At 45.3% G+C, this 12,737-nt stretch overlaps 1 protein-coding gene across 1 annotated transcript in view; it reads right to left on the minus strand.

Annotated features, from left to right (window-relative positions):
- Positions 1-1,798: 1,798 nt before the first annotated feature.
- Positions 1,799-12,737, minus strand: part of ctnna2 (catenin (cadherin-associated protein), alpha 2) — a 376,545-nt gene continuing 365,606 nt past the window's right edge. The window contains exons 16-18 of the mRNA XM_079999605.1: positions 11,700-11,805; positions 6,219-6,353; positions 1,799-2,852 (exon numbers count right to left, since the gene is read on the minus strand). Of these exons, the coding sequence (XP_079855731.1) occupies positions 2,565-2,852; positions 6,219-6,353; positions 11,700-11,805 (529 nt within the window). The 3' untranslated portion in view covers positions 1,799-2,564. The remainder of the gene's footprint in view (positions 2,853-6,218; positions 6,354-11,699; positions 11,806-12,737) is intronic.

Consider the following 12,737-nt stretch of genomic DNA (forward strand, 5'->3'; position numbering starts at 1 on the left):
AGAACAATAAAGCACCCACAAGAAAACATTCTGGTTGTCGCCCCTGCTTAAATGATAAACTCATTATAAAAAGACATTTCCAGCACGGCTTTCTGCGTGATAGAATATCTTTATTTGTCATTGTACAAGTAGGCTACAACAGAATGCACCCTCTGCATTTGACCCATCCTACACACCCTAGGAGCAGTGGGCAGCTGCAGTGCAGCACCAACTCCAGTTCTTCCGGCAGTGCCTTGGTCAGGTGCACTGACAGGAGCATTAACCCCCTAACATACGTGTCTTTTGATAGTGGGAGGAAACCCGGAGCACCTGGAGAAAACCCACACAAACACAGGGAGAACATGCAAACTCCACACAGAAAGGACTTTGGATGGCTGGGATTCAAACCCAGGACCTTTTTGCTGTGAGGCAACAGTGCTAATCACTGATCCAACCAAGCCGCCATGACTAATCTCACTCCAATATTGAAAGAATTTGCAATAAAAAAGATGAAATCCCAGTTTTATTCCTGGACTCTCTCCAGACATTGGCACTAGAACTAAACTTCCATTACATTGGAAGATCCACAGGCTGGCAGAACTTCAGACAGTGCAGGAAATATGTCATCACTTTGACAAGGAAAGCTAAATCTGACTATGACCTGCTTTCATTTTCAAACCATACTGGTAGAGGAGCTATGCAAAATAATGGATTTTTAAAAAAACATGATTCCCCCACTCTCCTTCCCCCTTCCTGAAATGATCTGTGAGAAGTGTGTCGTTACAACGATAGATGCTTAATGATTGTTGAAGTGGCACCTTTTCACTCAGGAAATCAATCAAATCTATTTACTCGCCAAAATGAGCCAAACTTTTCATCACTAATACTCATGACCATGAATATTCTGATCGTAATCTGACCGAGAAATTTTACAGGGTGAAGAAGGTATCTATCCTGACCTATTTTGGCTCCGCATGGTCTTATTATTCTACTTCTTGAGCCCAGCACGTCTTAGGGCGTCTGTGTGTGTTGACCGCTGATGTTCTGGCCTCTTGTTGATGCCCAGTGACCCAGCCTCTTCTTTTCCTTCTTCTCCGTCTTGCATTCGTCCCCCTCTTTGCCCCGCCGCCCAGCAGGGCTTAACAAGAGATTGACGAGGACTTGTGTGTTCAATATTGGCTTAGACCGCTCCACTTCGGGTCAGCAGTTAATGTTACAGCCTTTCCAAGATGACAGACGCTTTAACCGTTTATTGGACAAGAGGTGCCTTGAAGGTGACGCCGCGGAAAATATTGCCTGTCGCCTCTGGCTTCTGTCCAGTCAGAGTGAAGTATTACCAAATCAAACGTATCAAACTACAGTTATTTCACTTTAGAATGAGTACAGAGTGGGTCGGCTAAACAGATCTCAATTCGATCTTGGAGGGAAAAAGTCCAGAACTTGGTTGTAAGTATTTTGGGGCCTTTTCAGGAGTGGGTTCTAGGTTTCTCTCTTCCTTACCTGGGTGGAGGTTAAAGCTAGGGGTGGAAGCTGGGGGAAGCCCTTTGAGACCCGGCATTAAGGGCTAAAGAAATAAACTTGACTTGACTTGACTTGACGAGATTCCAGGTGCCGGTGGTGGGACTTGACTCCAGTCCAATGAAAAGCTAATGAGCAACACAACAACAGCGAGACATTAAGGAGAAGGCCAAGCAGCTTTCAGGGTCAAGTTGAGAGATTTATTAGAGAAGGGTGAATATAAAGGAACTTGTACGCAGGTATTCTACCTTCTGAGCAAACCACAAGTAGTCAAACCTCTCCGTGTCTAGAATTACACGCTACACAACATCCAACCAAGGTCGCCATAGTTAGTAATGTAATCATTAAATAAATTGATATTTTTTTTTTAAAAAGGCAATACAATAGGCCCATAAGTGTGCTTTGGGGGGAGGAAAACACCCTATGGATTCTTTTCATCATCGCTATCATTAGCAGCGGGAAAAAAAAAAAAAAAAAAAAAAAAGACTTGGATACCGATGTTTCCAGGTTTTTTTTGTTTTTAACATAGGTTAATCCTAGCAACTACAAGTTAACATTCAAAATGGGGGGGGGGGGGGGGGGGGGGATACCAGCAGGGAGCATAGCATCTATACGACCCCTCCAGTCCACTAAAGGTGTGTTCAAGAAGTCAAGTCCATAGCACGGTAATGATATAGCGAGAATACTGACCGCCCTTCCAGGCCACTGTGGGCGGTCTTTTCGTACCTTCCATTATATTTTCAACATATTTATTTTTTTAACCCATTCCCTCCCAAAGTAGTTCCTGTTTATAGTGTCACACATTTTGGCTGTCACATGTTAAGCTACAATAAGAACAATAAATAAGTGTTGGCCGTCAGTGCTGTTTTTGGGGAGGGGGGCGGGGGGGGTCCGTGGTGTGGTGGGTTCACAGGCACCAGAGTCCTCCTGAGGAGACACCCCACACCCGCGGGGGGGGGGGGCAAACATAGATGGGTAAACACAACGTAAAAAGGGGGACTTTTCTTTCACTTTTTCTTTGCTTCTTCTTGCCGTTTTGTGTTGCTTTTTCCGGCTCTGTGTCGCCTCTAGAAGGAGTCCATGGCCTTGAACTCGCTGAGGGCCTGGACAGGGGAGATGTGCTTCTTCTGGGAGCCCCGCCGCACCCGGGTCTGGCACTCCTCGGGCTTCTCGCGCTTCACCAGGGGCTTCTTCTCGGGCGCCTTCATGCGCCAGGACACCACCGGTGAGTTGACGGCCGCCGTGCCGTAAACCTTCTGGTACTTGGTGGACGCCACGTAGGACGCCTTCACCGTCAGCACCACGGCGTTCATCAGGTTCTTGGCTGCCTGGATCAGGGAGGTGGCACTGTCCAACTGGGGGAGGGTGTTGGGGGGGGTAGACAAATAAAATATTTAGAATCAACTTTTTTTTATTACATTTTGCATGTTTACAGAAAACAAAACAAAAGAAAAAAATCTTCAGAGGCAAAAGCAAAACATGCTCTTTAAGGCTCTTGAAATTGAAAATGAAACACAGGCACCATACAATAAATCAATAATCATCGTGAATAATGCAGCAGTAAAGAGCCATCTTGTGTTCAACAGAACACGTGCCTGAGGAAGTGAGAGAGGAGGAGAGAGGGAGGAAGATAAGAATAAGAATAGAATATAAGAATAGAATATAGATAGAAGATAAGAGTGGGCAGGGAGTGAGGGGGGAGAAAGAGAGAGAGGAGGGGGGTGGAGGGGAGAGACAGAGAGTAGTGGGAGAGAGAGAGAGAGAGAGAGAGAGAGAGAGGAGGGGGAGGGTAGGGGAGAGAGAAGAGGGGGAGCGGAGGGGAGGGAGAGAGAGAGAGAGAGAGAGAGGAGGGGGGTGGAGGGGACAGAGAGAGAGAGAGAGAGGGCTCCAGAACACCACCGTTTAGTCGCATTTATCGACCATTTTTGGAGACAGTTGTGCTAAATGTTAGAAGTGGGAGCACCACTGCGACCTCCAAACATGCAGAGCGCCTTTCTATTTCTGTTTTTAATCATCGTGGTGCGTCACGTCAAACATTAGGAGCGAGCGAGAGTTTGCGAGCGTGTGTGCGTCAGGGCTGCCATTGGCACGTCACATTCGAATATTCCTTCTTAAAAAAAACACGTACGTTTGAATATATTCGAATTTATTAAAAAATGTAAATGTTACAACTTCACCAGCTTCAGGGCTGTGTTATTATTGGATGTTGAGTCAAAGTGGGAAATTTCAACAGTTCAATTGTGCCCCCCACCCCCCCCCCCCCCTGCCGCCTCCCCCTCAGACGGGGGGGTGAGACGGCTCCTTTCTTTGGGAAAATAACACGACTTGGTCCGTTTTTATTTTGCTCTGCTGCTCATTATCTTTTGCTGTGATGTTTAAGAAAGCGCCCCCAAAAACTGGACAAGAAAAACGTCGGGCTGCGACGCGCTGGCCGTGCGCTGCTGGCAGAGCCCGCAACACCCGTGGAGTCCTCCGCCACAACACTGCTTGCCTGTTGGTTTGCTTTTTCTTAACCTTTTCTTAATTCAATGAGCATAAAGTCGTCCCTGAGCGCACAGAGTGGTGCATGGACAAAGCTCATTCACTTGCACGCACAAAGAGGATGTAGGTGGCCGTATCAGAGCAACATTTTTAACATAAATAATGTGTGTGTGTGTGTGTGCGCGCGCGCGCGAGACAGCTGAGGTGACGGTTATTAATGGCAGTTATGTTCTGACCACATCCCTCATTTTGTTTTATTTGGTATCTATGTTTTGAAAAAGCATTATTTAACTTAACGATTTTTTTCTGTTCAAGCACGACTTCACTTTGTGACTTGTTCCTTTAAAATAAAACAGCACATTGTTTTTTGTAAACTGTCTATTTATTACCAAAGCATTTATCATTAACACCGTTTAGATGGAAGAATATGAATGTGTTGGGCTGCATGTCGATTGCAGTGGTGCTCCCAAACTCTTTGTAGGGAAGCGGTGCTACATGGAAGAAGTTAGTCTGCAGCCCCAAGGGGGGTGGAGGGGAGAGAGAGAGGGGAGGTGGAGGGGAGAGAGAGGGGGGGGGGAGGTTGAGGGGAGAGAGAGAGAGAGAGGTGGGTGGGTGGGGGGTGGAGGGAACAAAGAGAGGGTAGGTGGAGGGGACAAAGAGAGGGGAGGTGGAGGGGACAAAGAGAGCGGAGGAGGGGGTGTGTGGGGGGGGGGGGGGGGGACTCTGTGTCAGGTCAGACCTGACATTGTGGCTGTGAGATGCCAGACCCCACAGCGCTAATGCAGGATAACAGCACTAGCTCTAGCCGCTAATTGCCGCGCCATCTTTGTAAACACCTGTTTGGCGAACCAGGAAATCTCCGTTCAGGCTTCATCACATCCACTTGTGCAAACCCATGACCAGCCGCATTACACCACCAGGACAGCACTGAAATGTGACACGTTCACCGCTCCGTCTCTTTTGTTTTCCCTCCAGCTGTTAGGGGGGTCCCAGAGAACAGAGAGGTGTCTCTTTTGGACAGGATGTCCAAAATGGGACAACAGGAGGCGACGGACAATCAAGGGGTCGAAAAACAAAAACCGCACGAGCCGCGCTCCGCGGCACCCCCTCTTTTTAGCGCTTCATAATTAGCGGCGGCGGCGGCGGGGGTTCAGGTGTACCTCGTCCTCCGCCCGTTTGTTTTGTTTGGCTGACATTTAAAGGGGTTGGCGGCTCGCTGGGACAAGTCAACTGCTAAGATTTAATGAGTGTGGACTCCAGCTGGCCACCAGGAAAAGGTTAACATCTCAGCGGGGCGCGCGGACCTGAAAGGCAGGACTTAAATAAACCGCAACCGAGTCCCAGCAGATCGAGGGAGAACGCAGCACGAACCCCAGCGAAGTTTGGGTTCGTCACGTGATCGTCTTTTTGAAAGGCCCTCTCATCGAGGGGGATGCGGCTTTGTGTTTCTCTGACGCGGAAGCATCTGGAGAAGCTGTTTGTCTTCTGATTGGTGGACCGTGTTTGCATGGTATAACGTACCGCCGTCTTCGAGAAAGGAAGCCTCTTCATAGAGCGATCCACCAGCCACTCTGCCCAAACACGTTTCCATCAAGAAATATGATATTGAGCAACCAACTGCCCACCGGGAGTCTTTCGAAGCTGTATCTAACGGTTTGCTTGTCTGAAAATCTGAAAATAGGATCTAAATTCGACGGAATGTTTATTGGAAGGGATGGAATTAAAGCCGCTGTGGGATTCAGTGGACGAGGTGCAGAACGGCATCGCTGTGAAATCGCTGCGTTCAACTTGTATTTAACTTCAATGAACGCGGTCAAGAGGAAGGCTTTTTTTAAATCTGTTCCTTAATGTAGACTTCCTGAATATTTAATATCCTTAACATTTTACCAAAAGACTAGTTGGCTTAGGTGTGGATGCTGCCATTTGCCAATAGTAAAATGCGCTGTCAGCAATGACTGCTTGTGTATTTGCTTGTTGACTGTTGACATGATCGATCGTTCGAAGGCTACCTGACCAATTTCAAGTCTCAGAGTTAATTCAACATGAAAACATGACGATAATTGCCCCCACGTGGCGCTGTAGGCGGTCGACTGTGAATTTCCCCGAACCATGCCTTGGTAGTTTTGAAATTCCACCAATGGAAATGCAGTTGTGGGGAGGTCAAAGGTTCACACCAATTTCCAGTCAAACTTCCTGTCTAGAAAACGCCGGACTCGAGGGTCGCCTCCAGTGCCACTTACCCCGGATACGATGAGTTCCCCTCCCAGGTTCTGCACCTCGGCCTTGACCTTGCTGCAGATGTTGAGTTGGTGGCAGTAGAGGGCGATTCTCTGCAGGTAGGCCAGCAGGTCCTGCTTGCAGGCCGAGTCAGGACACTGGGGGGGACAGACAGGTGGCAGAGAGAGAGAGAGAGAGAGAGAGAGAGAGACACTGGTCAAGAGAAAAAACAATACACCTCGCTGTGTGGAGTGAGGAAATAAAAACACAAGAGTTGACCATCATGGTATGGTGAGAAAATGGTTTATGGAGCGTCTACAGAGATGGCCTAAAGCACATTCGGCAGCACACCGCATTTGATGAGGTTTAGTCTCTCGGACACCAATCGGAGAAGATTTTTATTGCCGGCAATGTCTTAGTCCAAAGCTCCACACCTGTCTGTGCTGTAGTCAGGGAGATAAGTGAGACTAGGATCAAAACGGCCATTATTGTACATCCTATAATATCTGAAGTATAATTAGCAATCATTTTGTGAGGAATGTCTTGAAGGATCTCCTGGGGGTCCCCGGACCCCACATTGAGAGCCACGGGTCAAGAGACCATGCTATTTACAGGAAACCTGTGTTCGTCCTGATCCAATCAATTTGCACTTTTACAGGGGACACACTGTGTTCACTGATTTTATTGTTTTTAGTCGCATGTTCAACTTGTGAAACCGAGAAGGAACTTCATGAATATTCATTGCTCATTTGTTTTCATAAATAATTATAATAGATGTATTTTTACATCTCTGCGGACTATGTTTTACAGAATGTTACTGTAGCATGCAAGGTGGTTGTTTAGCGCTGTACAGAAAGCAGAACTCATTTCCCGGTAGCAGAAATTGTGCTGCCGACACGTTGTACCCTTGGCCTTTCCGTGTCTAAAAACCCTGAGAAAAGTCATCACACGGTGCAGAAACAGAGAGAGAAACAGAACCCTAGGGGATAAGAGAAAGGCGTCTTCTGCTCTTTCTGCTTTCAAAGTTTGCCCTTTCTTTATGTCTGCTGGTTGTCTTCCAGCAGACAGTTATGTCCCACTCAGGTTCGCGCTGCGTTAAAGAAAAAACGGAGGAAAAAAACCTGAAACCTCTGCATCGGCTGCTCCAACGCTTGGCGCATCATTTTGCACCAACACCTCCCATCTCTTCTGGTCATTAATATTAAATGGTTCTAACTGGGACATTCACAGAGTGCAGATCGTCCTTGTCTTGAGGGGGGGTTTGACTGGAAACCACTGGTCAGTTCAAAAGGTAGCCATCCCATCCAGAATACAACCGCTATCCCATCCCACCATCCCTCCATCCCTCCTCCATGGGAGGGAGACCTTTCACGGCTCCCCGCCCATTCATTCCTTTGTCTGTTTAATTGCCCTTAGTTTCTTCTGGCCAATTCTGCTATGTAAGGGGAGTCTTCCTGTGCTAAGGCAGCAAGTATCGATCGACCGCAAGTACTCATCTTCAGCACTCGCACATAGTGAGCAGATCTGAGGGGCTTTCAGAGACACCTACGCAGCCAGACACTTTGTGTACGCTGACTCTTGCCTTTGAAAGATGGCAATAATGGGAGCCTTTTTGATCAGTTGGAAACGGCTGGTCTGTAAACGGACACTAAAAATGGCGCAGCGGACTTTAGAGGGATTTACACTGAATCCATATCCAACGCACCGGAAGTGTCATTCATTTCTTATGGAGAGTGCAAAGCGGGAGGCGAAAAGCTATCATAACTCTAGCGACATATTTCGGTAACAACACCACAAAGACACTGTTGCCGAGTATGGCAAGCTCGCATCATTGGAAATGGGCTCAAACTAAATCTCTTTTTTTATATCAATGAATTTGTGCACCCTTTGTGAACGCTATAAAGAAAATTTTCGATTATTTTATATTGATTAAAAATGGTAAATGTCCGGCTGACGATACATGTACTGGACACAAGGCCAGGGGAGACCAGAGACCGAACTCTCCCATTTTTTGCGATGCAAAATATGTAAAAATGCACTAAATCAACAATAGCCACCACGGGGAGGACGTTCAGACAGCGTGAAGGCGGCTTTATACTCAGGGTTTCCAGATGGGTCCACCACTAGGTCCACTGTGGCGTCATGTATGCAAATCCACGTGGACCTGACTGTCCATGTGGACGTATCAAACAGGCTTCACACACCACCGTGCCGTGAAATGTCCGTAGGGACGGGCAGCAGAAAAAAAAAAGCAATTTAAAGGAATAAAGGAATGTTAGCAGCCATGGCCGCTGTCAGCCCTGGAACCCAGAGGATACAACGGCATAAAACAATGCAGCGGCCGCCCACACACCAAACACTGCTTCTAACACACTGTGTGAGCGTCCCTGAGTGGCTGTCAGGGGCTGTAGCACTGCGCTTCCACTGCTGGCGAGCATCACAGTCCAGACTGCTACACAAACACACACGGCCATAGACGCACAAATACACATACCTATGACCCCGCCTTGCTAGCTCGACGCAGGCATACCTGTGACGCGGTCGTTCCCTTTTTCCAGAGTTGACTCATCGTCCATTTCCTTTGCAGATTCCCTGCTGTTGTAAATAAACAGCATGGCCCATTAGCTCGCGAGGACCCCCTTAACCCCACCCTCTAACCCCCTCCCCATTTTGACAGAATCCATGAATTTGTGCGGCGCTTTCCAAACTTCTTTCCGGGTGGCCTCGGGTCGCCCATTTCCCTGCTCGGCGACACAACAAAGCCATTTTTTGTTTTGTTTTTGCTGTTGCATAATTGGGCCTAAAAGTGGAGAACACACTGCTAATGGATAACTCTGTCAAAACACAAAGTACCACCTCAGAAGCTGAGCTAAACCTATTAGCGAGAGAGGTGTGGCTTCAACCGAGGCAATATGCAACATGGCAATATGATTTCTGATTAAAAACAACTCTACCATCGTCCCGATGTTAATTATTTTGTTTAGTGTTTTTTTTTGGCTTTTGTCATTTTATTGCATTTTGTTGCACTTCCAATGGGAAGCTTCCAAACGTTAAGAAGTGCAGGACTTCCATAAAAGGTCACAGGATGTCAAACACTGTTTATTTTTATTATCAAAACGGGAAAAATGAAAGGCTGCTCAGTAGTGTTCTACTAGAACACTAACACTACTAATAAAATAAAATAAATATAATAAAATTTAACAATTTAGGGCCATAGATAGCTTGTTTTCTTGATTGATCCAGTTGTTATGGATACAATATATTTTACAAAAACGTTTTACTATTATATTATTATAATTTATATGTTATTATTATTAATCATTATTATTATTATTATTAATAATAATAATAATAATAATAATAATAAAAATAATAATAATAATACATTGTATTTGTAATGTATATTATTTTTTAGCACAAATACACATTTTTTGGGGTTACCACTTTCAGCTCATATCACCAACGAGCAATAATTTAAACAACAAAAATAGGCATTGCCATATAATATGACAATATCTTCATTTCAGAGATTATATGAATGGTAATGTTGATTTTCATTGTCCTGCCAATTGCCTACCTACCACCATCCACTGTTGGAGAGAAAAATGTATAATGAAAAAATGAGAGGAAGAAATAAAGGGAAAAGAAAATGGCCACGCTGCAGTGAAGCCCTCAGGGATCCTTCTGTATCGAGTTGTGTGATTACGAAGAGTATTAAAAGAGCACACAAGCCATCCGGGCATCACGCACACACACACACACACACACACACACACACACACACACACACACACACACACACACACACACACACACACACACACACACACACACACACAGCTACTTTAGTGCTTGCACATGTTGTGAATGCAAAATACTTGTCCGTGTCATCATTGGGGGGCAAGGAGGGACACAAAAAAAGAAAGAAAGGAGAAAAACAAAAACAGAACAACCCTCTGTATTCTGAGTCTGATTCAATAAAAAACGAAAAAAGCCCAGTGAAAGCAAACTTTAAACATTTAAAAAATATACCACCCCACTTCCATTTATAGGATGCATCTCTGAGCTCCAACATAGCTTGATAACCGGCTTTATAATAAAAACATGGTGGAAAGGAAATTTAAAAAAAAGGGGGGGGGGGGGGGTCTTCGATAATTTATTTGGATGCATTTCTTTCTCAACTGGAGCCTGAGAGGGCGGCAGAAGGCAGTGAATATTCAACTGAAACAACGTGTTTAATGTGAGAATTAAAAATGGCAGGCCACCTGTTCCCTCCATTTCGAGGGATATATACACATTTTTCAAGTCAGGCTAATGCCACGGTCACATTGGAAATATGATCAATTCAACATCGAGGCTCTTTGTGGACTTGTAGCTTCAATGGTTTTGCTAAAGAGTCATCATCTGGTGGATTTTAATAAGTAAAATAAGGACAGCCAATGTCGCTACGGTCAACCAAGCCCAATGTGCACTTACAATGTATAGACTATGTGCACTTACAATGTATAGACTATGTGCACTTACAATGTATAGACTATGTGCACTTACAATGTATAGACTATGTGCACTAACAATGTATAGACTATGTGCACTTACAATGTATAGACTATGTGCACTTACAATGTATAGACTATGTGCACTTACAATGTATAGACTATGTGCACTTACAATGTATAGACTATGTGCACTTACAATGTAAAGACTATGTGCACTCACTACATATGGACTATGTGCACTTACTAATTGTTATGTTATAGTTTCTTTATGTTCCACTTGCTCTCCAAGGTAGGCATTTACGTAAATTTCATGCCTTCATGTAATGAATGGCAAATAGATCTTGTACCATGGAACAAACTGTTCTTGTAATTTGAACTTTTATTTCAAGGCAACGCTGGTCGTGGACATATCATGACATAATTCATCTTATGTGACCTCAAGCAAAATGGCAAGGCCAGGATAAGATTCTGAGAGTATCTCTACCTAGCAGCAGCAACAGACAATGACAACTGGCAGCCTTAATGAAGCAATATCTTATGTCCATGAGGTTAACTCTCACAGCTTATTAGCGATAGATGAAATGAAGAACAACACGCATTACCTTCAGCGTGTTTGGGATTCCTAAATACCCCTCACACACAGACATACCTGCTCTATTTAGCTGCTATCTTCCCGAGGCACAGCACTGATTGATTAGATATTGAAAGTGGTCTGTCAGCTCATTTTAGAGGTACTCATCTGATAATGAATGCAACACTTCGGTCGGGAGCTAATTATATCAGAGACACAACTCGGTTCTGCTCCCGCGCTCTCTCGATGTCCGCCCCGCCGCGGGGATGCAGCCACGTGGCAAAGATGGCCGAACACTCCAGCTGCGCCCGTCAATGCCCGCATTGAGAACCTCATTGTCCACAGTTGCGGCAAGACAACACTCTCACAAGCGGTTTCAAAGACATAGAGGGGGATAAACGCAAAGACAGAGAAGGCAAATGCCTTAGCAAAGTTACCTGATCTGCTACGGCTCGTGCCAATTTGTCCATCCTGGAGCCTGCCTCAGCAATTTTTTTCGCAGCGTTGATGACATCCGAAGAGTTCTTCAGGGGGCCTTTGCCCCTGGGGAGGGCGCCCGAGTGGTGGCCAGGAGCAAGAAAACACAGGAGGGAAAGAGGAAGAGAGAGTTGAGGGAAGAGCCAGTTGCAAAAGACAGATAGAGTAGAACCTAATTTATGAGAACACTGCGGTCCGCTGGTTGTTGGGGAAACTGAGCCGAACTGAACATTAATGAATGCACTTGATCAACCCTTTGGGTTCATTTCAACTCCGCCAGACACAAGCACACGAATATCCTATGTTGTTTGATCCCTGGACATTAAATCAACACCTTTTCAACAACATGGCCGCTATTCAACGGCAAGCCCGCATGTGCATGAAATCTTCAACTTTAAAGAGTTGTGCCTCATGAATAGAAACATTAATGATTTGACCTTTGCCACAAATAGTGCGTAAACACCATTTACTCAGAGCGTGATCCGTACACATCCAATCAATACATGCATCTGTGTGAGAATCTGAACACCAACTACATACGGTTTACGTCCATTACAGTAACAGAAAACTACTCTGACACATGATTTTTTACGTACTATCAAGAACTACCTATGACTACTTCTGTAAAACAGGTGGTATAGAACCTGCAACCAACAGGTATGCAGTTAAAAGCAACAACACCAGTTTGTTTTCAGAAGAAAAATTAAAAGCACGACACAGGCAGAGGTATAACTATGGAAGAAATGTAATGCAATGTACATGTAATGTAAATAAAAAACAATGTACGCTAACATCCTACTGTATGCCACTCTGAAATAAGCCTTTGTGCCTAAACGTCTGTGTGCAAATTGTCCACGTGAGATGTTTCATCTGTTCCCAGTCTGCTTAGTGAGGCAGCTCTTGCAGTGGATTCCCAACCATGCCAGTTTATCACTGCCAACAAATAAGTGCCCAGTCACTGTCGCTGCGACAACAATCACTTATGCCTTAAGGTTGCT

The sequence above is a fragment of the Zeus faber genome, assembly GCF_960531495.2.
Source record: "Zeus faber genome assembly, chromosome: 4".
NCBI lineage: Eukaryota > Metazoa > Chordata > Actinopteri > Zeiformes > Zeidae > Zeus > Zeus faber.